The following is a 24,877-nucleotide window of genomic DNA, read 5'->3' on the forward strand; positions in this document are numbered from 1 at the left end:
TTACAGTTTCGTCACATATACTCCTCCTCTTTTCCTAATTTTATTTAAATCAAACACCCCCCCCCCCAAAAAAAAAAAAAAACTGAGTTAAAATTAGTTAGCCATGCCAATAAAAACTAATATCTTGGAAGTTAATTCAGTAGTAAGAGTTGCATAAAAAATCAAATTGCATTTTGTAGTTTCGTCCAACCTTGGGAACATTTTGCAGCACAATATGTTGACTTAATGAGAAGGTTAGCTTTAGTGTTTCGGTGTTTTGTTGTGTAACTGCAGAGCTCACGCCAAAGCTGGAGAGACGGTCCTCATCCATGGAGCCAGCGGAGGGGTGAGAGCAGCTCCAGGTTTTCTTTCTGTGTGAATGAAACTGTGAGCTGTGGCTGTCAGTGAGGGCTGTTTGGTTCTGTTACAGAGGACAAGAAAATTCAAGCAAGTTTTCAAGAAAAAGAAAGTCTTCGTTATGTTGTTTTTTTTTACTTTTGCGATCAGTTAAAAAGAAGCAAAGCAGAACGTATCTTTAGCTTTTTGTGCCTATAATCTGCTGACTTTAGCTGTCTGTTCCCACTTTTAGCTTTAGGTCAGCACATCACGAAGCATGAGCACGGAAATGAACGTGTTTGTGTTTTTACTGTTGCCATGCAGGTTGTAATCTGACGCTATAAAAATGTTCCTAACGCATCCAACAGGTGGGTGTGGCAGCGTGCCAGCTGTCCCGCGCTCTGGGCCTCAGGGTGCTGGGGACTGCGGGGACACCAGAAGGGATGAAGTTGGCCCTCGGCAAAGGAGCGCACTGTGCTTTTAATCACCGAGAGGAGGGATACACAGACAGAATCATGGTACCGACACGAAGGAACGCCAATGGGAACTATTTCCCGGTTTCTTCTGGTTTTGCTCGTTTTGTCCTCGCTTCAATTTTTCAGATCATTAAACATTGTAGTTTCAGAAAAGCGTTCTCTATTCCATATTTTGCATTTGTGGATAATGGTCCTTCATGTTCTTACATTGTTTTATTTATCATTTACTTAATGTTAAGTGATATTGTCATTTTTACAGGTCAGGCGGTAAGTGGGCCAACAAAATTAATCAAAACAAAAGTGTTAAATCAAAGTTAATTCACGATTTAATGAAAATAAAAATGATATTTTCATATAGAGTCAAGTTGGGGGTTTTTTTCTCTTAACAAATGAAATAATCACTAGAAAACCTTTATTTCCTCAAGTTGTTTTTGCCAGATATAACAATTAGTTTGATGATCTGAAACACCTAAGTACTGCACTGTGAGTGTCACAGAAACACTGGGTTGGGTGTTTTGTGTGCTCCAGGAGGCCACAGACGGTCGAGGCGTGGATGTGATAGTGGAGATGCTCTCCAACGTCAACCTCGGCAAAGACCTCCAGCTGCTGGCGCACGGAGGACGAGTCACGGTCTGTACGACGTCGGTCTTCTTCATCGGTGTTCAAAACAAAATCATTCTCCGACTGCTCTAAATATGTCCAGCTTTACTTTGTGTGTGAGAGTGGTTCTGCTCTTTCTCTCTCCTGCAGGTTGTCGGTTCAAGAGGCTCTATAGAGGTCAACCCCAGAGACACCATGGCCAAAGAGAGCAGCATCATAGGAGTGTCCCTTTTCTCCTCCACACCGGTACACAGCAACGTCCTAACTACTATGGCTGCATCTGTGTGCTCAGATCGGTAATGACTCCTCTGTCTGCCGTCAGGAGGAGAAGAGGGAGTGTGCAGCGCTGCTGTTTGCGGGGATGGAGGCCGGCTGGCTGCGGCCGGTTGTCGGCCCCCAGTACCCGCTGGAGAAGGCCGCCCAGGCTCACCATGACATCATCGAGAGTCCCGGGGCTTCTGGGAAAATTGTCCTGACTATGTAATGTGTTGGACATTGAGTAAGGGGTCGATATTGGATTTTATTTAGTTAATTAGGATTATATCCACACGCAACTAGTGACAATACAACTACATCTGAAAAAAAAAAAAACAGTTTTAAAACTGAAATGTGGGTTTAACACTGGCTTAGGGTTTAACACTGGCTTAATTGTTATTTTATAAAAAGGTTATTTTAATGAGACAAAAAAAGCCTAATCAAAATTCATATTCTACTTTACTGAATGTGACTGTTTGTGATTGCAACCTGCCAAAACGTTGAAAAAAATCAAGAGGTTTGAACACTTACAAGAAGACACTGCCCTTTTTTTTTTTTTACTTAAATTACATTTGATTGATACTTTTATTATGCAAACTATTTTATCTCTGTTGGAAGCAGTTGTAAAAGCTGTAAATAAATTGATAATAAATCAGACTAATAAAACAGAGCTGTTCTGAACTTGTCGCACACGACAGACGCTCAAAAACAAGTCGGCATTTGGTGTAAATTTCAAGACTCTTGAGTCAGACGGGACACCCGTGTTTCTCAGGTGACATGAAGCTCTACTGAGCATGCTCAGAAAGTGACCAGGTAACCCAAGATCAACACACCCGAACATGTTTAGGTCTCCGTGGCAACTGGTGAATGCAGGGAATTTGAGTTTTAATTCAGCTGTCAGACCTGCGTGTGTGTCGCAGGATGGGAGCGAGGCATGCCGAGCGATCGTCAGCAGGGAGCTAAAAAGGTAAGGACTTTGTATCTTCTTAAATGATGAGCTGCAAAACATAACCTGAACGCTGATCTGTATTGGCTTTGGTAATGGAGTAGATGGCTCACACGCACAAAAAAAAAAAAAATGTATATATGAGCAGAATCTGCTTGTATTTCTCGGTTTAGTGCTCTACTTAGAAAACTGAAATGTTTCATGTTTCTTTTGGCCACATTGTCAATGTTGTCACTGAGATCATGTTGGTGTCTCTTTAAATCTGGCAGCTTGTAGATAGAGTAAACCTGATCAACAAAAACTATTTTTCAGGTTTTCAGAAAGTCTGCTGTGAGCAAAACCTGAATGTTGCATTCATTTCGAATCAAGCTGCAGTTTTCAGCAGCTTCCATCAGAGCGCAGAATCGATCGAAGTGATTTTAAGAACGTTGCGGTTTACGATACTCCAGTATCTGCTGACATCAACGTAAAGATTATTAGCTGAGCAGCAGAGCTTGTCCAATTGTTGGAAATCTTAATACTTGTTAGTAAAGTGAAAAATAACTAATCAGCTGCATATAATTTAGCTTTATTTGATGAAAGATCACAAATAAAATACTTTTCAGCTGAAATATGTCATCCAAGCTACCAAAGCCCAGGCATTTTTCAATCTGATTTCAAATGTGAATTCACTTCCTGTTTGAGATTTGCTGAAAAAGAAACAGACAACTCTGCCTCTTGTGAGCTTTTGAAGTGCTTTCAGGAAACATGACGACAGGAAGTTGATTTTTAGATGCCCCAAAAACGCACAAGACTGAAAAATGCATAGAAAGCTCTACATTACAGGATATATATATATAAAAAAGAACAGAACAGCCAAAACCGTCTGTAGATTGCCCACAAATACAACTCGAATCAGATATTTGCATACAATTAAACCCCAAATTATACAACTCATAGCCTTGGCACATTTCTAAAGATTACTTTCATTCAAACTAGGAAGTTTGTTTCTGATCGGAAAAGAAAAGATAAAGATAAGATAAAATAATATGAAAATATGCATTCTGAAAGAAAATAGATTCTGGGTTTACTAACATTTTATTTATATATATATATATATATATATATATATATATATAAGTCCCTTTCAGAATTACTCTTTTCTCAATAACCAACAGAAAAATCTCTACAGCAAGCAAACCCTTCTTGTAATTGCTGACCAACATTTTGCATTTTGTACGTTCTTGCTGGTATTTTAAAGATTTAGACTTGCATGATGAGCTCTAGTTCTCTGAGGTTGGAAGGTCTCCTGGACGTCACCCTAATCTTTAACTCCTTCCACAGACTCCAGCAGATTCAGGTTCCGACTTTGGCTCAAAAACTTTGATAGAGGATTGCTTCCAGTCAGAAGAAAAATGTTAGTCAAATGAAAGATTACTCTACAACCTGGAGCTGAAAGGGGTCTGTAGAAAATGGGGCTTAACTTTAAAAAAAGAAAAAAATGGGGTGGTGTTAAGAGGACAAAAAGATGAAAATGATGACTGGAGAAAAAAAACAAATATAAAAATTTAAACAAAGACGTGAAAACAAGAATCTCAACAGGATGAACCTAAAGTAAGGACCTCATAAAAAGTCAACCTAAAAAAACTTCACCACAAAATATTCAAACTTAGATTTTTTTTTTTTTAAAGTCCTAATAATTTTTTTTCATAAATAAAATGTGTCATGAATATTGTGAAACAGATTTGGAAGAAAAGTTCTGGGATTTCTTTTCTGACCTTTTCATTTTTCAGCTGCTTTCCAGCAAAGGAGACAAGCCTCAGAGGCGTTTTTTCTTCTTCTTTTTTTTTTTTTTTTTTTTTTTTTTGGTTGGATTAGAGTTAAGTAACATAATCGTCCGATGTTTCATTTTCTCTGCTTCCCTTTTCGAAACTCTTTGTCATGTTTTGGCAGCATGCTCTGGATAGTCGTCATGCTGAAAGCCTCCATTTGGCGCCAAACTTTCAGACCAGGCATCGTCCTGTCAGCCCGTGTTTTTGCACATTCCCAGCTAAATCTACAACTTGTCCCCTCAACATGTGGTATTTATCATTTTCACAGTTCCTCATACAGTAATCCTGCATGTGCACATCATGGTCAGAGCTATGCATTAGAGTGTTTTTTAATGACCCCCATCTGATGCACGTAAATATATTTTGGTCCTATTTTACCAATTAGACATAATTAACAACAGTCCCCCCCATCCCTACCCACCATATTAGAGAATTATAGAGCCTGTAAACAGTTTTCTGAGTTTCTTTGGTATTTCCTCTACATGTGCAGCTGAGGTGCTGACATGCAGATGTGGGCCCAATTCGCTTCTCAGTTTAATCAACTAATTGTTTGTTTATGCTTCCTTAACATAAATGGGCAGCAGATGACCACAATAGTGTGATGGGGCCATTTTCTTATACTTTTTTTTCCAGTAAACTAAGGCAGAACTATAATTTTGCACGTTCTTATAATGACTCTTTTCCCAGGAATCTGGATAAACACGTTTGAATTTTTTCTCTAATCTACACCAGATTAAAAAAACAAATAGACACTCAGGCTCCATGTAAACGTCAACCATCATAAATATTTCATTTAAATTCAATTAAATCTAATTCACTTCAATTCATCTTAGTTCGATTCAAAAACACTTTATTTATCCTAAAAGGGAAATTAAATGTCATGACTAACATCATCCAAGCACCTTCAAATAGGTTGTTAAGGACGGTGACGCTCTGGACAGGAAGTGACGCTGGGTAGCAGTCAGTCTTGCGTCAACGCTAAATAGGCCTCTGATTGCAGACCGTCGCTGTCTTTCTGTCTTAACAGCACAAAATCAAGGCAGGAGATTTCACAGTTACATGTCCTGGTTGGCACTATATGTCGCCGGCGAGCACTGCTGATCCGTGTCGTTTGCTTTGGCTGCTCCTCTTTTAAGTTTCTGCCTGGTTGTACGGTCAGAAAGTCGGGGGTGTGTCCCTCAAGCATTGTGTTTGACGGAAGACACGGTTTGAATTTTCTCTTTCTCTCTCTGCTCTTCGGTCCATGAAGCCTCCTTGTTTACTCCTCTGGTACCTCAGGTAATTTTTGAGCTTCGAGATGGCAGTCGCTCCCAAGTTGTAAAAACAGCGCACTGTTCCCACACTCTTATGCATCACCATAACTGGGGGAAGGGGAAAGATAATAGTAAAAAGTCCTTCCAGCTGCACAGCATTCAAAACCAGACGGAATAATTATTCAAACATGCAATGCCTCAACCAAGAAGAAGAAGAAAAAAAATTAAGAACATAAGTCTACAAAAAGAACAAATCGGAACTGACGTAGCAGAGCAACGTGCTGTCGTCATGAGCGGCGCGCTTCTAGAAAATTAAAATAAACGTATCGCTGGAGAAGCTACACCCTTTTAACCATTTACAAGCTTCTTTTGTGATTCTGATTTGGAACATCCAACTGTGTCCAAGTTGTAATAATCTGCATGTTTAATCTCATGGTCACTTTCTCAGTTTACGATCAATTTGATCCTTGGTGGTTGTTAGTTTTGTTGTTGTTAAAAATGTATGAATTTTGCTTAAAAGTTAAATTTTGACCAAAAACCAACCAATCTAAATGAAGATTTATCGTATTTTAGTCAAAATGATGCCATGATTTTCAACTTGCCCAATAATATTTAATATTAAAAGGGTTTATGTCCATATTTGAGACTGAATGTATGATTTTAAAAATGAAAATTCTTATTAATTTAATTTTAAATTAATTTAAAATTCTGGACCCAATTCTTCCTTAAATCCACTTAAATAATCTGCTTTATGCTCATTCCATTCTATGAAATTCATGCCAACGGTGAATTTGTTAACCTCTGACTGACTCTGAGTCAGTAAAGCTGTTTAGGTTTTTATCAGAGGATCAAATACATTTCTTGTGGTGTGAAGATGCAAAGATGTTGCACTGTGATAAAGGAAGCCACTTTTTTTTTCTTTTTTTTTACTGTGGTTGTTCTGATGGTTGATTCTGGTAAAAGTTTGTACTGCAACATAACACAAACTTGTTTCATAACAGACGACTCAGGGAAATGCAGCCCGATAGCGAAGGTGCTTCAGCAGGAACCCGATAGGCCTCAGTGTTTGGCCGTCAGCCATCACTCAGCATCCTGTTTGTCTGCCTAGCAACAAAACAAAAACCTTCTCTACTACTCTCCTGCTTGAATGTTTAAATACTTGATTTGAATATTCAAATCTTAGTTAGAAATGCGTTCACAACTGCAATCCTGACTACCAGTAGTTCATTTTTGTCCTCTGTAGAGGACATTTCTAAACTTGAATATCTCCCACCCCCTGCATTCTACTGAATTAATTCCTTTTGGTATCTAGAGAGGACATTTAGGGCTTTTCAGTGACACCACATGTGAAGGGGTGGGACTTTACCTTTTTCTAATTAATAAAAATGGCATTCAACAGTAATAACACATTTAATGGGAAGAGACAAAGTAAGTGCATAAATATTCTAATTACCTTACAAAGACTGTGGGATTTTAAAAAAAAATGGTGACTGGACAATATGTTTTTTTCCTGGTAGTCAGCAGGGTATGACACACACAAAGAGCCTCAAAGTGCTCTCCATCAAACCCGATTCTGTATTTTCAGGCTTTTATTTATGAAATAAAAACCTCAACTTAAGGCTACATCATCTTCCAGAGTTTAAGCAAATAATTTGTTGGTTTTAATCAGCTTTTATCATTGGGTTTATTTTCAAGATTAGTTGTGCAAAGATGTCATTTTAGTGTTTTCACCATGTATTTTCAGATTAAACGCGATGGTGACAATAACGAAGCTGCATCGAGTGAGAGCTGCGTGGAAGAGATGCTGCCTCGTCGCCATGTCGACTCTTCTGTAGTACACCATGACCTGTGAGAACTCTCAGCTTGCTCCGTGATTATATTAACAGCAAAATGTCATGAAGTTCTGCTGAAAAGAAAACAGATGTCTGAATTCGTGTCCAGGTGTTTTGCTGATGTTCCTGCTGCCAGTCGTCGAAGCCCAGCGTGTTCCAGCCTGCCCCGTTTCTTGTGCGGTCTGCTCGGAGGATGCAGTCATCTGTCAGAGGCTTGCTAACATCATTGGTACGACTCACACAGTTTCTTCCTCAAGTGTCCTCCTGTTTTAGAGAAGTGTGTGGCTGCTACTGTTGTGTGTGTGTCGTTGAGCAGATGCTGCAGACTCGACCCAGGCTCTGCTGCTAACTGAGGGCTCCATCTCTGTGGTCCAGCAGGCCTCGCTGTCTGTCCTCAGGAACATCACGGTTATAGGTCAGTACAAAACGAGGATGGGTTGGATGCACAGACACTGGCTTGCAAAAACGGTCGTACTCTTGGCACTAAGCATACAACCAAAATCTATTCTTATGTTAGAGAGATTCAGTCAAAATCCAGATCTTACTCAAACTGAGAATCTGTGCAAAAACCTCAGAGTGCTCTCCATCAAACCCGACTGAATTTGATTTGCATTACAAAGAAGTATAGAAGTTACTATTTTCTCTACTTTGTGTTGATCTATGACATTAAATACTAATGCAACTCATTCAAGCTTTTGCTTGTAGCATGGCAAAGTGTGATTCAAATACTTTTGTAGAGCTACGCATAATATTTGTGTACATCACTAATACAGGATGCATAAACCTTCACGTCTACAGGCCTGAGCAGCAACCACATCTCAGAGCTTAGTGAGGACGCCTTCAGAAACCTGCCTTTCCTCCACACTTTGCTGTTGGACCACAACCTCCTGACCAGCCAGGCTCTGGAGGGTGGAGCGCTGATCAATCTCAGCCAGCTGGAAGTTCTTGCGCTGGGCCACAATCACATCAACATGGTGCGTGTCTTCACGGGGCAAATCAAATATTTTATTTCAAGGCGACTGAACGCAAAGGCCGCCTTCTCGTTGGCTTTAGCGACACGTTGCAGGGCTAAATCATCAAGGCAGTAACGTGCTCCTCTTGCTGGTGTGCAGATCCAGGCTGGTTGGTTTACAGGCACAAAGGCTCTGCTCAGCCTGAAGCTGGAGGGAAACCTGGTCACCAGGCTGAACCCTGGATCCTTTCCTCTGAACGACTTCAGGAGCCTGGAGACTCTGGATCTTTCGGATAATTTGATAGATTTTCTGGACAGAAACAGGTAATGCGATTTTTTTTATATATATATATATTAAAATTCACCCAGGTTATACCATCTTATATGCCCACCGTATCGTGCTTTTAGCTTCCGAGGTCTGGTTAGCTTGAGGAGCCTGGATCTCTCCAGAAACCGTCTGAGTTCAGTTCCTCCAGAGGCTTTCTCCTACCTTGTGTGGCTGTCGAACCTGAACCTGGACCTCAATTCGTGGAACTGCACATGCGAGCTGCTGGAGCTGGCTGCCGTCCTGACGAGCTTCATCCAGGAGCCGGACAAGGTACGCATGTGCGACGTCGTCGTGCAAACTCGTTACCTGTGACAGTAAAGATCTCAGAGCACAGGTTTCTTGAGAACTAACACCCGTACGTCCCGTTGTCCTCAGGCGCTGTACAATGGCCGTCGGATGATGTGTGTGAGTGCGGACAACCCGGCTGTGACCACGGTGCTGGAGCTGACTGAAGCCAACTGCGTGCCGTCCAATCAGAACATCACGGTGCAGATAGAGGCGAGAGGCAGCGTGGCGCCTCAGCAGTACGCTCGAGACCTGGCCATAGCTGCAGTCATCTGCTTCCTAGGTCAGAATATTAATCGGTGCCGGGAAGAAAAGCTGGTTTCCCCCCATTGGTTCTCATGCTGTGGTACAACTCCCACTGCTGGTACTTAGACTAACCTCTTTTGCGGTACTCTCACATGTTTGAAACCTCTCAGAAAAGTGATGCTGGCACAAACTGTAGCACATTCTAGATTTCTAGAATTGTGCCACTCATGGTGGTGTTCACGTTTTGGATAATTACTCCCTCTGGATTTGGATGCTGTTCGTCTGAAAGGGATTTTCTTCCAATTATTATTATTATTATTATTATTATTATTATTATTATTTATTTATTTTTACCAAATTGCAGAGAGAGGAGGAGGAAGTTCAAACCATCTCTTTTTTTGATATTATTATGGGCAAGAGTCATATCCCCAATTTCAGCGTCTCTTTTTCCCGGCTTTCAAACTTTACGGCCAGACAGAAATTTAAAAAATATTGTCAATACATACCGGACGGGTAAACAATTTTGAACTGTGAGAGGAAGACAAAATCAACCCATTCCCGGAGAAAACATGCAAACTCCCCACAGAAAAACCGAGGACATTCTGAGTATCGATCAATGATGATTTCCTCTTGTTTAAAAAATAGCTGGCCTGGTTCTTGGAAAGTGTTGTATCTACTAAGGCAGTCCTTGCTGTAAACAAATTTGAGCTATGGTGTAAAATAATCAAAGACATAGTTGTCAGTGTCATACAGAGTAAAACATCACATGCTCTAACAAATCTAACGCCCCGCTCCCCTCAAATTGTGGTTGTAAATTTTTATTGTTTCCTGTTGTGTTTCTCCGCAGGAGGAGTCGCTTTGACCCTGCTTGCAGTCTTGATCTGTTACCACGTCTCTCAACAGAAGAAGAAGAAGAAGAAAGAGAGCCAAAGACTGAAGGAGGAACGGGACAAAGACAGAACAACTGCTAACCATGTAAATCAACTCGGAGATCAGGAGAGGACGAGGGATTTTTTCTTGCAAGCCAACAGCAGTCAACAATGGAGCAAAGAGTCCATGACGCTGGACGAAAGGATGGATATGTTTAAGTCCAGAGCTGAAGAAAATGGTAGCAATGTCCATTGCCCTCATTGCAACACTAATGGGAAGATGCCGAACCAAATGAGAAAGGGTAAGTGGGCAAATGGAGGACCTGAGGCTGAAGATGTCCAGGAGAGAAGGAAATTGAGGATGATGGTGGAAGAGGAGAGAAGGAGAGGAGTTATTCAACAACAGAATTACAGCTGGAATGTCTCTAACAAGGTTCCTCCCCACATCGCCAACTCATCTTTTCATCTGCTGAGAGAAACGTCAGACAATGTTCCACCCTACAAGGCTGACGGTGACATGGGCAACCACTGGACTGATGATGAATCAAAGAGCAGAAGTTATGAGGAAGAAAGAAATTGCCACAGGACCTCCAGACCTCCAGAGGAGAACTTGACACACAGGACGCCTCACTCCAACCAAATGGACGTATCTGATTTCAATGGCAAGGTAAGGAGGGAGCCGTTTAGAAAGATGAACACAGAGGTAAAAAGAGAGGCAAAAAATGTAAAGTTTGATCTGACAAGTTCAAGAACTAATCGAGGCAAGGAAAGTCTGGAGGAGGAGGGGGAGGCAATTCCCAGAGGCAACGAGAAAAACAGGAGACACAGAGTCCAGTCCAGCCATTTGATGAAGGTCAAATTGAACTTAAACCCCTTAAAAAAAAGCAAAGTCCATCCGAGGAAGAAAAATGAGCATGGTCACACCAAGAACACAAGCTCCAAGACGAGTAAAGAGAAAAGACGGCATGGAAAAGGCGAAGAGGAGGAAGGAGAAGAGAAATCTGGCAAGAGATCTAAGAGTAGCAGAGAGAAGAAGAGAAAGTCCTCCAAAACGGAGGAGGCAGATGAAGGAGAGCATAAAAGCAGCACATCTAAAAGAGATAAAAGTGCAGAAGGTGACCAAGAAAAGAACCAAAACATCTCCCAGCCGCCTGACGGCACCACCGTCTCTGCACAAAACCTCCAGACTCTCCAGTACCAGACTGCGGGACTGGCATTGGGTGGGGCTCAGCTGGCTTTCCAGCATCCCTTCTCCTTCGGTCCAGCTGACAGGAATTGTACTACCAACCTTTCCTTGCTGAACTCGCCTGGCTCACAGCTAACTGGAAGCACCCTGTCTCTTCAAGCAGGGAAGGCTTTGCTCAACACCATGTCCTCAGGATCCTATCCACTGCTCACCGGTGGTCTGGCTAATCCCATTGCTCCTGGCGTAACACTCAGTGGGTTTAACGTAGCTCCAGAAAGCTTCGCTGGACAACCTGCAGTATCGACCAGGTCCTCAAATCCTGCTCTTCTGGCCAAAATTATACAAGCCAATCCTTTACAAGCAGGTGGAAACCCCACAGCTCCACTTCTTACCTCTACATCTGATGGTCTTGTCTTGAGTTTAGCAAACCCAGCTAATAATCCAGCTGCATTGGGTCACAGCCAGACGCAGGTCGACGGTTCTGCATCTGCAGCGGCGCCGAAGCTTGATCTAACTCACAGTCAAGACATTCAGAGCGGACAGGGACAGATTCAATCGACCACTGAGTCACAAGCCCCCTCTACTAAAGACAACCTCCCTGAACAGGATCAAGACGAGACGTCGGGGGAAACCTCAGAAACGAGAGTGGAGAAAATGTCTGTCAATATGCCTCCTGAGGGTGTGGCTCAAACTGAAGGACCTCAGGTAGGAGGATCAGGAGAATGTCTGAAGGCAGACAATACGTCTGTAATGGATCAATCAGCTCCTAGTCTGTCCATACCAGGTGAATCCTCCCCAGCTGCTGGAGGGGCGGCCCTCTTGCAGCAGGAGTACCTGTCAGAAGAAGGAGGCTCCTCACCGAGCCGGAGGAAGCTGAGGCTGGTTCTTCCAGAAAAAACATCAAACCGGCCGCCTACAGCTCTAGAGAGGAAAATCCTCTAGCAGCTCAGATCATTGGTTCCTTTTTAAATTCGGGTGTGTAAAGATCTGAGTAAAAAAAAAAAACAGTGAATGGAGGAAGTGCAGTTGATATTGATGAACTGTCCAAAAATATCCAATTGGTGTTGGTGGTGGGGGGAAGAGAAACCAAACCTGTGTAAGACAGTTGCACTTGTTGAGACAGTTTGAGATCCTAAAGTGTATGTGCTAAACGCACAAAATGTTGGCCTGTGAGCGGAAGGGATGAGACCGAAACAGCTATGGATGATTGGCCGGCACGGCTTGTCCGGCTGCTGCGTGATCTACCTGCAGGGACGGGGTTACGTCCAAAACCTGCTCCAGTTGCTTCTTATTACTTCTGTTCCTTCAAAATGGCTTCCACTGTCAACAAGCAGCAACCTTTGCATTAAAGCAGAGGTTACAACTGTATGTTGATGATTCACGTTTTATTAGTTGTTTTGTTTACATTTTTTATGTTTTCAGTACTCTTCTTCAGCACCGTCTGATAGGCCACACGTATTGTCCATCTTCTTGAATCTTTAAGTCTTATATAAGTCTTAAGTTTTATAACCTGCCTCTACATTAAAGCCATTTCTTTTTGAATCCCAAATCACTGCTCATAAACGGAGAAGGTAATGCTGCGGCATACGGGTGCAGTAAGGTTATGTACAAATATCCAGCTGCAGTCAGATAAAGGTATTGCCAACCGCTCGGCGATAAACAACATGAAACATGTTTTGAAGTAACGACTGCACATCGGTGCAGCATCGACTTTATTCTCAAACACATTATTAGAATCTAAAAATAAGAAAATCTTCATGGTTGATGCCCAGAGTCCTTTCATCTGCCAAAATAAAACACATGAATACAAATAGATACAGAGCAACAGAGAGATGCCTCTTTCCATTATCCTCAACACAAAAACAAACCTCAGTTTAATAAAAAAAAAAAAAACATGAAAACACAGCCAACCCGGCAATAGTTACAGTTTTTTGTTGTTTTTTTTTTAAATAGTCTCTGAGCACAGAGAAATAGAGATGATAAAAGAGACCATGCAAACCAGTCAGCCACTCTGCGGTCTTATTAACACCTCACACACTCACACTTGCTTGGATCCAAATCCGTATTATCGACAGACATATGCCAGGAGGAAAAGCTGGCTTCATACAAAGGAGTACTTCTTTTATCAACAGGAAATGTTTAACATTTTATCATCTCAGGGACTAAAATATTTCAGATTTCTTCAAGAGAACAATGAAAATCCTTTCATCTTAGACATTTATTCACATTTAGAGCCTGGCAGGGGGGAGGGTTCTTCTGTTTATCTTTAAAAAAGCAACATAAACTGGGGTTTTAATCAATGTCTTCCCTTTTCAGAGTCACCCAAACCTGTGGGAGTTCATCATTTAAGCAAAGAGTCAGAGGAGGGAAACACAACCGGAGTAATATTTGGTTTATATTGTTACGTTTTTAATGCTGTGCTTCTTTTGGCTTTGACCGCAAAGAAAACACAGCAACTTTCAGCTCAAAGGAAAAAAAAGAAAAAAGAAAAAAACAAAGGCTGGCTTTAAATTTTTCCTTTTAACCAATTATGTTACAGCAATTTACACATGACCTACTACAGAACCTCCTGGCGCTGATTATAATCACCGTCCTCAGTAGAAACAAGAAACTAGGTATGAAAAACTTCTGCGAAGACAGAAAATATTCAAATGTTGGGGGGTATGTACACCAGTCCGCGTGGTTCACAGCACAGGATCTACCCACCTCTTTCCACTCACTCTTATTTTCAGCAGAAATGGGAACAATTACGCAGTGAGTGATACAGCCATTAACAGACGCTTATGCCACATTGTAAACACTGCTATACTTTAAAGAGATAGTAGTAATATATACAAACTCATTCGGTTTTTCTTCTTCTTGGGGTTTTGTTTTGTTTTTGTTTTTTTCTTTTAAGTGCTGAATTCAAGTTTTAGTTCACACTTTGATGACAAGTCCACTGCGAGTCCGTTTCGTGTTTGGAGATTTGATTGGGCGTTAAGTGAGAACCAGGCCCGACTCAGTGCTGGAGTTCCCGTTGTGGCAGTATAAGGGTCCATATTTGGTGCCGTTTTGTCCCGAGATTAGCTCAGATACAGCGGTTTGTCTCTCTGAAGACTTCTGGAGGAAAACAAAGAGATCAGTCGTCAGCTAAGATTCGTCTTTCTAAAGAGAAGTGCTTGCTGGTCTTTTTAAAACGTGAAAATAAGCTTTAGAAATGAATGGACAAAAACTAATAAAATAATTTTGACAAAACTTTCTATTCAACTGCCTTCTTAAAAGGTTAACGTCGGTGAAAATGACAGAAGTGTAATTTTTTTTCTGCGTGTTTGAAGAAAAGAAGTTGGTTTCACCATGAGAGGAAAATGTGACAAAGACAAGTGGAAACATTGAACAAATGAAGCATGCAGGGTTCTGCTCTGAGGAGTGATAAGAAAACTGTAACCATTCTCAAACAACATATAACAAGCCAAAATCCCTTTTTTTTTTGCAGATCGTTCTCTTGAAAAATCTGTCAAATTTCACCCGAGCAGGGGTGTAGCTAGAAGGTGGGGTGTGGGTGCCCACTGAAGTTTGCTTTGGTTCCCTTTTTTCAATTGTAGAGCCATTTTCACTTTTGCCTTATTAGCTTTGATAAGTATTATTGGCTTGATAGTTGTAAATATTCAAAATGAAATTTGGACATCATAAAAGTTCAGGTTTGAAATGTGTTGTGATCCTGTGACAGGAGGTAACATTAAGCTTACACAACTCTATATAAAGACACAAAGAGGCCTTTTCAGTGTGTTTAAAACTGAGTACATTTATTTTATGCCTACTTATGCTAAACACAGTTTCATACTTGGGACTTTTACGTCTCCGAGGATGGAGAGACGTTAACCCGCGGCGAACTGTGGTGTTAATACCAACCCGTTGCCATGGTATTCAGTGCTCCAGTCCAAGGAAGGGTGGTGGTTTGGTGTGTGGCGGCCCAGCTGGTGGTAGTCCACTGATGGAGACATTACTGCTCCACTATTCAGCATCGCTCCGCCCATTGACTGGTAGTCAGACTGGAGTGAAGGATGGTAGCCCTGGAACGAAGCAGCAAAACAAAACAAGTTTTAGATGAGGTCATTACGTTTTTCTGCTCATGTAAAAGTAAACATATCCTCCACCACAGGATTACAATGGGAAACAAATTAAAGTGCATAGCATAAATATGCAATGCCATGCAGAAGTATTCGCACTTTTTGCACATTTTGTGATGTTACAACTGCAAATGCCAACATATTTCAACTGGGATATGATAATAATAATAACTAAGTGGAAGGGATACCGTTCATAAATGCAACTGTGAAAGGTTTGGTGTTCATTTGTATTCAGTCCATGTGAGTTACCAAGTCTTTCCAGTTCCAGCTCTTAAATTATTGGGTATGTATCTTCCAGCTTTGCACATCTGGAGTCTTAATTTTTTTCCTCATAATTGTGAAAAACTCAAATTGAGACTGGATGAAGAACATTAATTTTCAAGCTCTGCAACTGAGGGTTTCACAGAATAGTTGTAATATTAAAACTGAAGATGAATTACACACACGGACACTATTTGCATAGGTGACTTCTAAAGGTAATTTGTTTTCACCAGATTTTATCTAGTTGCATCAGAGTCAACAGAGCTAAACGCGAATGCATGCCATGCTTTTTATATTTTTTATATATTTTTTTGTGTCATTGAGCAGGTGTTCATCATCTTCTTCAGCCTGAATTAGTTCATAGATAGCTGAAGTTTTATATCAGCGGGTCTTCAAAACCTTCCGATTCAGAAAAGAGGCTTCTAGATGAACTGGGACGTAAACGTTTGCAACGTAAGCGAAGTGAAAAGGTTTCAAATCAATCACAGGTTCATCAGCGGCAATTAGTGAGGCTTGAGCGTCTTGCATCATATGTGAAGGAGGTGGGCGGAGTAAAATGGAGGATGAAAACACAGGAGGTGGAGCAGGAGACGGAGAAGGAGGTGAACATTTCTCCAACCTGAGGACACTCAGGAGAAACGGGGACTGAGAAACGAGGGTGCGCGACGACAACGTGCAGACGTGAGCGTTTGTGCAGGGAGGAGAAGAAGAGAGGGAGTGAAAGGGAAGTTAATCTGAGCGTTGTGAGTGAAAGAGGAGAAAGGGGAGGACAGCAGGTGGTTGAGTTCTCCCCCTGCTCCCGTCCCCCTCTCCTCCTCTACCTCACCTATTCATCTATTGTCGAGCAAATTCTTCTCCTTTACTCCTTCACAAAGACCCCATCTGCCTCCTTTGTCTCTCCCTCCCTCCCTCCCTTCCCCCATCAGCTCTCACTCTTCACCCAGAAAAAAACATTAAAAAAAATAGTTTGGAACTCGGTCACTGTCTCTTCTCGTTTTTCCCTGTGTTTTCTTCTTCTTTTTTTATGTACTCTTTTTCTAAAACCTAGGAGTGATGGGAGATTATGAGAATCAGGGATTTTAAAGAGAATGATAAAGTTGGTCCAACTGGAAGAAAGACTCAGTGTGTTTCAGTTCTCAATGTGACATACAGTAAGGTTATCTTCTTGAAACCGTCTTTATTAGGATGAAATATTTTGGATGAAATAATCACTGATAAGATATCGAAGAAACTGACTGACTTTCAAGAAAATAGGAAATGTTGATGTCTGAGAAAAAAATCAGATGAAGCGAAACCCAAACACTGCCACAATCATGTTTTTCTTTTCACTGGCAACACAAAACCGAAGCCAAAAAGAGAAAAATGCTAATTACCAACAATATTGGTGCTTCAAGGTCCCAATTACTCCAGACTAAGCTCACCCTACAGCCTCCATGACCTTTTAATTTGGCAAACCTGTAAAACTCCAAAGTCAAGGTAATAATTGTCCTTCTCCGCTCTTAATACTTACCAAATGGGTAAGATTTTCCAGATCTGTGTTCCTGGCAGTCCTACCACGACGCTACCTGCACTGCTTTATTATCTGAACTAAGATTTTTCTCACAATGGAAGGGTTGTCCACCTCCAACGACTGATAAGATATCGACTGAGGTAGTAAAACCAACGGGATGAAAAATCCAATGGCAATAGAACAAAATCCACAATCTGTGTTTTTTCGCCGACCACTTTGAGATGATATCACCAAACGATTGAACCTTGAAGTCGCTACTTTTACGCATTTTGTTGCTACTGTTGTAGAACTGTTTTATAAACCCTATGAGTCTCCTCCACCATCCTCGTCTAATCCCTAAATATGACGCCAGGCCTTCACTCTAAGAGGCTGATAAACACGTTTTCCATTTGAAGCATAGCCTGTTAAGCTCACATGTTCATTCGGTTAGCAAGTCTATGCAATTTGGAGGTGTGTGCCCTCTTTAAAAGTTGTGAGTACAGAGAAGTCAGAGTAGTAGCAGGATGAAAGACTTAGTTTCTTCAAGACGTCCTGCCAGTCCACTGAATGCATCATGAGGTTGTAGTCTTGTGCTGATGCCAGGGTGATTTCTCTGACTAAACAATGCAGATGTGTGTGTGGGGGGGGAGCAATGAGTTATGAATGATGCTACCAGGCTCCTCCACACAGCACCCAGGACCTGTCCATGTCACCATCAGAGCCCCATAACTAATGCGGAGCTCTACATTCTTGACTCATTGATCCATTTTCTTCCATTACTTCGATTCCTGTTTTCTTATTTATCTCCACAAAATGCAAATCAAAGCAACAATTTGCTTATTTTTCCTGTAAGGCAACAGCAGGACGCATCTCCAGCTTGGTCGCACCAGGACAAGGTTTTTTCAAACCAAAACTATTTGCAATTTTCAAGAGTTTTTCGACAGTAAAAATTTGCTAAGATGTTCGAGGAGAAATGTAACAAGACCTGACCCAGAAAAACAAAGTGTTCTCATTGCGGCTGCTGAGTAAAAATGCATCTGTGCCACCGTGTGCACACAGGGCTCCTCTTTAAAGGAATGCCCGTCTCAAAAAGTCTTAATTAAGCAACAATGATGGAAACAGAGAACGGTGATGGAAAGGAAGATGCTCAGAGTAACGATGCTTGCTTTGGTGGTGGCTCCAACACCCTCAGCTTTACTGCTACCAAATCGCCTTTTATGACTAACATCGAGGTTTTCTTTTCTCTAAGATTCACTGTTACGTCATTAACGGTTTCTGGATAGCTCTTTGATCTGACCCGCTAAAACCAAACCTGTATCTCTGACGATGACGATGCTACATGAAAAAAACGACAAAATGTCCTGCAGGTTTGTGATAAACGGTCCAGTCCAGTTCTAACCAAAAATTAGGCTATTTCAAGATTATCTTCATGAAAGTGTACTTCGTGTCACAAGCCTTTACCTGATTTCTATTAAATTTGTAAAAGTTCATCAAGTTACCCGCTTTTTATTTTTGTGCACTTACACAACATAAACAGTAGAAGTTTTTAGTTTTGATAAAAAAGACAAAAAAAAAGTATTTTTCAGTCGCAGATTATGGAACTGATCAAACTGAAATCGTCTCATTTCGATCTTTTACTAATTAATTGTTGCGCCTCTGTTTGAAAGCACATTGAATGCCTGGTCAAAGGGCAGGTTTTTATTGTGCGTTTTCACTTCTCGTTCTAGTTTTAATCATGACAGAAACTCGGCACTGGGTTAAATGGGTCATTGTGTGAATACGTCTAACACGTATGCAGAAAAATATTTCCACAGCATTTCGTTTTATTGGGTGTGCGAAGAAAACTCAGGTTTTAGTATCAGCGAGGCATTTAAAAGCAAAGTCAAATGAATCGCAGAGATGCAAGACAATATCTGGAAAAAAAAAGATCTATGACAGTTCTGTCTGTGAGAGAGAGCAAGACTTAGAGGGAGTAACAGAAAGGCAAAACATTTTGCAGAAAAAATTCCCCGAATTATCTTTTTTGTATTTCAACCACTGTGTGTCACGAGTCTTATTGGATTTGAAAAGGCATGATCTCTATTTAATTCATTTTTGATTTCCTCCAAAAATGACACGGTCATATGGCAGATTATCGCTTGAGCACTTTTCAGTTCTCGTTTTAGTTTTAGTCACAACAGAAACTCTGCATGGTGGTAAACGGGTCATGAAGGGATTAAGTTTAAGAAGTGCGGTGCACATAGAGGTCTCTACAGTATTCATGCAACGTTTTTAATTTCAGATATATCTCACTGTCAGCTAGTTTTTCCCCCAAACCTCATCAGCAATTCAAAAACGACATCTGCAGCTTTTGACCGATACTATTAACAAAAATAACAAGTGAAATTTAAATAACAGGACAATTGATTAAACAAAACGACAAAACGACATGTTCAGTGGGCCTGACCTGTGTGATTGCAGGGGAGTGTGTCATTCCCAGAGAGTGTCCGCCGAGATGCTGGTGCTGATGGTGCGGGCTGTGCAGGCCGCCCAGGTGCGCCTGACTATGGAGGGGGGGGCTGACCTGGAGAGGAGGGGTAGAAGCTGCTGCCACATTCCCCAGGGACAGGGCTCCCTGGTGGGGGACGCTGGCCCGCGGCACCGTCCCTCTGGAGGACAGAGCCTGAAGTTGGGTATGGATCTGGTGGTGGGGAGGGGGTATGTGCGGGCCGAGGCCGGGGCTGGAGGAGTGAGAGGGGTGTGAGGGGTGCGGGTATGACATGTACATGCCCGGGTGCTGGTGGGACGGGAGAGAGTGGGGGTGGGAGGAGATTGAGCTGGGGGAAGAGTGCGGACCTGGGTGGCCGGGATACACTGAGGGTTTGGGTGTGAACATTGAGGTAGGTGAGGGGGAGGAGTTGGAGGCAGAGTGAGGGGCTTTCATCTCGGAGGGGTCGCTGTAACTCTGCAGGAAACAAAACAGAAAGATTTATGTCACACTTGAACAGGTAAGCATGGGTCTGTGGGCTACACAAAACGTGCTCATTACATTTGTCACACAATCATTCTTAGGTAATGAGATTTTAGTTGGCTTATTTTGAGCTCCTATCAGAGTGAACTATTTTAAGGCTCTATCACTTTAAATCCAAATGAGCTGCTGCTGGCCGCACCCTCCTCAACTCAACGTTTCCTCTCACACATGAAAATGTCTGCAAACAAATGCACAATTATACAACTGTCCATCTCTGAAAAGCAGAAGTGGAGCCTCCTGCACAACCGGAAAGAATGCAGCAAGTGGTTTCTGGATGGTAAGTGAACAACAAAACACTTCTCTTTTCCAGCAGCCATTGTACGGTGAATACAGTGGTAAAACCAGCTGACCAAACGTGCTGCAGCTCCATGAGTTGCTAGGTGAGAGGCTAGCCTCGGCTGGGGTTGCTAGGTAACGGTGCAGCGCTCGTCAGTTGTGACTCAACAGTCAAGAGGTTCTTGAAACGGCTCAGATGCATGAAAAACGAAATGGAGACTGGAAATCAGCCACAGATGTGAGTAAACGAATGGGTGTATTACCTGTGAGACGAGGCTGGCTCTGTAGGCAGCCAGCTGTTTCAGATATTCTTTCTTAGCCGTTTCTGTCCTCTTCTTGTACACCTGAAACACAAGCATCCACCAGAACAATGAGACCCAGTTCATCGCATTAACATCACAGACAGCTTTAACTGAGCTACAGCTGTACATATCAGAATTACAATTGGCTTCATTCGCCACAATAACATAATACTCTTGTTTAAACATCAAAGGGCTTATTTCGTTAAACTGACACGTTAATAACAGATTACTTTAATTATGCATTCCCAAAACACCCTCTGCAGTTCTTTGATTCTCGACGCTTTCAATTGAGCTGGCGTGTCACTTAGAGGAGCTTTGCCTGTGCAGCGATGACTGGCAGTCCCACTGGTACTGTTGTAGTTTATGTTTTTTTTTTTGTAAAACTGTTGATTCCTGTCACAAACATCGTGTCGCTGCTCATTTCCCACCTCACGCATTTATTTCCCTTTCATGGTTTGACTGAATAGGATAAACATGTTTTCTCTCACATTGATGCTGGCGGTTGTATAAGGCACAAATGCAGACACAAGAAAAGTATCAAGCAGCTTCAGAAACATTTGAGTAGCAGCGGTCCAACAGCATATGATGTTGGTAAGAAATCTTTCAAACAGGGACTGGGAATTACCAAAGTTCAAGTTGAAGTTCGACAATCTATCAACAATAGATATTAACGAACATTTACATGTAAACATATAAGATTACAGCCGCTAATCTGCATCTCTAGTCCCACAGGGAGGTTGATGTTAAAACACAATAATCTATGTTTTCTGCTAAAACATAGATTATTGTTTGTATTTTGACGGTTTTATATCTTATCTTAAACTTCCATATCTAATGTTAGGTTATATTCATTTAAGACAAGAGCTGAATGTCAACTGGTGCATTCACAATTTGTTATAAAACAGTACAATGATAACTTGAATTTAGAAAGTCCAGATAGAATATAAACATTTCAGAGTAAGTAAACGGAAGAAAAAAAGTATTCTGATTAAAATTGTATTGTTAATTATTATTGCAGTGGCTATCCAATTCAATTCAAAAATGCTTTTTCCCAAAAAGGAAATTAAATATTGTTCTTACTCAAATTCTTCAAAGAGTTACTGTAGATGTCGGTGGCTGTTGGCAAGAAAGATCTCCCGTAGCAGTCTGTGTTACAGCGAATTTGAAGGAGCCTCTGACTGAAGCTATTATACCCGACTGGAGCGGAAATTAAAGGCAGGCTAACAGAGTTAAAGCCATCAAAAACAAAAAAAGTAATTAAAGAATAATGATGTAATAATAAATACATCAATTTCAAGAAAAATCTGAAAACACTGAAGCTTGTTTTACTTTGATGTGTAAGTGATTCCAGTTCTTTGCTAGGTGGTTTAGTCCAGCTCTACCTGTTTCTGCTCCTCTCCCAGGCCGTCCCACATGGAGGCCACGATCTTTGACACCTCTCCGAAGGTGGCGTTGGGGTTCTGAGCCTTGATGTTGGCCTGGGTGTCCCTGAAGAACAAGGCGTAGGCCGACACTGGCTTCACCGGCTCGTTGGGGTCCTTTCGCTTCTTCTTCTTTGGTGTTTTGGGTTTCTTCGAGATGTCCACTGCAGCAGGTCGCTTTTCCCCCTGCCGAGAAGAAACAGACTGACGGTTATCAGGTGTCCGGACAAGAGGGCAGAAATTCAACAGAAAATAGAATAACGAAATTAAAGTTAAACAAGAATGTAACAAAATAATTAATATGCTTTTTGTTCTGTTAGCATGACCTTTCCTGTGACCTCTGCTGTACCAGTTTGATGCTATTAGTCAGCAGTGATGATGAATCAAGGGGAAAATCCCGTCTAGTCAGCAGAAGTGCTCAAGCAATTCACATTGGGTACAATTTTATTCCCTCTTGATCAGCGAACATTTCCATGATATCACAGCTAAAGTGTCATGTCAGCAACAAATAGACTGCACTTAATCTCAGAAACACTTTATTAGCATAAAGAACGCTTTACAGACCCAATAAATATCATTTTTCTAAAGTTGGAATCAGAAAATCTAAAGCCCTGCATAATTATTGTTCCTAGGTTGTTATTTTGTTGCCATTTTGCATTCCATAATTTTGTATAACATAACATAACATAACATAACATAACATAACATAACATAACATAACATAACATTTTTATTCCTTTTTTCCTTTTACTTTTTTTTCTCTCCAGGGTCTCTGGGAGTATCAGTAACATTTTTGACTTTTTTGGGGGGTTAAAATTGAAACCTACATTAGTTTAAAAATAAAAAAAACCCCTAAAACTAATGACGTGATGATAGCTTTTGCAACTTAAACATAACTTTGTCAACCGAGACGGGAGTGTTTTGCTGCTGGCATGTGTATTGATTTCGTTTGCAACAAATCAATGTCCTTCTACATTATAGGGAGATCTACAGTTTCCCATGAGGAAGAAGCTACTAGTGGAAAACGTCACCGGAGGGTTTTGATTATAAACGCCTAAACACAGAGGAAGCCAGCTTCAGCTGCAGAAATCCTGCAGGTTTGCAGAGAACGCTGGACGTAGGTTTGTAGTTTTGCCACAGCGTTGAAATTATCGCAACTGCTTAGCCAAAACTGGAAATAATGGAAAGAACGAATGTTGCCAGAGCACTTCTGTAAAAAACATGAAGGAATTTATTGCAATGTCTGATACCTTAAGACTGAAACCCGGTTCTTACATTATTCAACTCTGTATGAATACTCCCCAGTTTCATTTAGTCTAGTTTTGTAACTCATCACACTCTGTTTCACCCTTAAATTTAAGGCGTTTCTGTCACTGCCACATCTTTCATTTCCCCATAAACCAAAAGCTTAATACTGTCGTTAATTAACTACGTCCTCGGCACAAATCATCATTGCAACACCAAACTTTCTGACAGAGCGCCATTGTGTAGCTGGTTGATAAAACAGATAAAAACAGGCTGTGTTTATCTTCTCTTGTTAATTAGCCAAACAGGCCATTTTAAAGTTCACACCAGAATAGCTTAAGCTTCTGAAAAGTGGCAAAAGCACAAGGGACACATTTTTCAATATTTAATAAACGGTGGTTAGATTTTATGTGACGGAATAAGCCTTTTGTTAATGAATTCATACAAAATGGTTCAAAATCCACAACTTTTAATATCCCCAGGAAATAATTGTGACTGACTCCATGAACTGGTTCATCTATTATTTCAAGAAGCTGTTAGGAAATCACAAGCAACACTTATCTCATCTTTTTTCTTTAAACATTAAAAATGAGTGCATGCAAGGTGTGATGATATGGTAAGAATGATGCTTCTGTTTGGAGCCTGACTTACGAGTTTCAACAGCTCGCAAAACACTTGGTAGTTTGTTATACAAGAACTTCGGCTTTTATTGGATCGAGGTTACGTTACTCGTATAGAGTTACCTTTTACGACATGGTATTAGTGTCAGAGTGCAGTGACACTGTGGCTTTTCCTCTGAGTGGCACGGAAAGGTTCACTAGTTGCAACACTTCACCATAAACTGCAGCTTTAAAATGAAGAGGGAAAGACTTGATGTGGCTGGAGTTCACCTTCACTTTAAGTCTGCATGCATTTTTTAAAAACATACATATAGAGTAAAGAACCTTGAAGGGACTGGAAAGAACCCCGAAATACTCTGTGGGTTAAGCAAATTATCCTTAAGTTCATTGGTAAATTAATAGATTGGAATTAGAGATGCAGAGAGAAGCTAGCTGTTTATCAGAGTTTGTTTGTTAATGTTTGTTGTCGTGTCAGTAAACACACCTAACTAAGCCCTAATATTTGACTGAACAACAACACTCAGTGGTGAAGACGTTGTTACGGCTACAAGGACAAAGTTTCCTGTTTTCAGGTCCCTAAAAGTGAAGTTTGAGGAAGAATCTAAAACGACACTTTCCCTGCTGCAGCAGTTTTCAAACCCCTCTTGTGAAATTATTTGGATTTTGACATTTTTGGAAGTCTCATAGGTGAGATGAGAATCTACTTGCTCTAATAAGCCAGAGGTGTCAAACTCATTTTCATTTGGGCCATAGCAAGATCACGAATATCCTCAAAGGGCTAGCTGTGGCAGAA

General features: G+C 41.2%; 3 protein-coding genes across 6 annotated transcripts in view; 2 read left to right on the top strand and 1 right to left on the bottom strand.

Annotated features, from left to right (window-relative positions):
* cryz (crystallin, zeta (quinone reductase)) overlaps positions 1–2,327 on the top strand; it is a 7,875-nt gene extending 5,548 nt beyond the window's left edge. The window contains exons 4-8 of the mRNA XM_015060938.1: positions 274–325; positions 684–833; positions 1,320–1,421; positions 1,542–1,637; positions 1,714–2,327. Of these exons, the coding sequence (XP_014916424.1) occupies positions 274–325; positions 684–833; positions 1,320–1,421; positions 1,542–1,637; positions 1,714–1,875 (562 nt within the window). The 3' untranslated portion in view covers positions 1,876–2,327. The remainder of the gene's footprint in view (positions 1–273; positions 326–683; positions 834–1,319; positions 1,422–1,541; positions 1,638–1,713) is intronic.
* Positions 2,328–3,702: 1,375 nt separating this feature from the next.
* Positions 3,703–13,248, top strand: lrrc53 (leucine rich repeat containing 53). Of its 4 annotated transcripts, none has more exons than XM_015060934.1 (9): positions 3,703–5,681; positions 7,401–7,504; positions 7,578–7,717; positions 7,805–7,903; positions 8,287–8,462; positions 8,601–8,764; positions 8,849–9,038; positions 9,144–9,336; positions 10,147–13,248. In XM_015060934.1, exons 2-9 carry the CDS (start codon positions 7,458–7,460, stop codon positions 12,294–12,296), a joined length of 3,159 nt encoding a protein of 1,052 aa, XP_014916420.1. In that variant the 5' UTR covers positions 3,703–5,681; positions 7,401–7,457; the 3' UTR covers positions 12,297–13,248. The 4 variants fall into 4 exon arrangements, with proteins under 4 accessions (XP_014916420.1, XP_014916422.1, XP_014916421.1 ...); XM_015060936.1 differs by having other exon boundaries at positions 7,598–7,717; XM_015060935.1 differs by having other exon boundaries at positions 3,703–4,652.
* A 33-nt stretch (positions 13,249–13,281) lies between these two features.
* LOC106965047 (thymocyte selection-associated high mobility group box protein TOX) lies at positions 13,282–22,405 on the bottom strand (the record flags this gene model as incomplete). The annotated part of the gene is made up of 5 exons (XM_015060923.1): positions 13,282–14,450; positions 15,243–15,403; positions 19,657–20,154; positions 20,760–20,840; positions 22,181–22,405. Coding segments are annotated over 5 exons (999 nt in total), but the record flags the coding sequence as incomplete, so codon positions are not given.
* Positions 22,406–24,877: the final 2,472 nt, after the last annotated feature.

This window comes from Poecilia latipinna, unplaced genomic scaffold (genome assembly GCF_001443285.1).
Source record: "Poecilia latipinna isolate Pla-1442-1.1 unplaced genomic scaffold, P_latipinna-1.0 Scaffold1756, whole genome shotgun sequence".
NCBI classification, from domain to species: Eukaryota; Metazoa; Chordata; class Actinopteri; order Cyprinodontiformes; family Poeciliidae; genus Poecilia; species Poecilia latipinna.

Bases quoted from the DNA above. Each gene is read 5' to 3' on its own strand.
- lrrc53 (XM_015060933.1), top strand. From the start codon at position 7,389: ATGTATTTTCAGATTAAACGCGATGGTGACAATAACGAAGCTGCATCG. The intron at 8,463-8,600 runs GTGCGTGTCTTC...GCTGGTGTGCAG, and splicing joins GCCACAATCACATCAACATG to ATCCAGGCTGGTTGGTTTAC. The intron at 8,765-8,848 runs GTAATGCGATTT...TCGTGCTTTTAG, and splicing joins GATTTTCTGGACAGAAACAG to CTTCCGAGGTCTGGTTAGCT.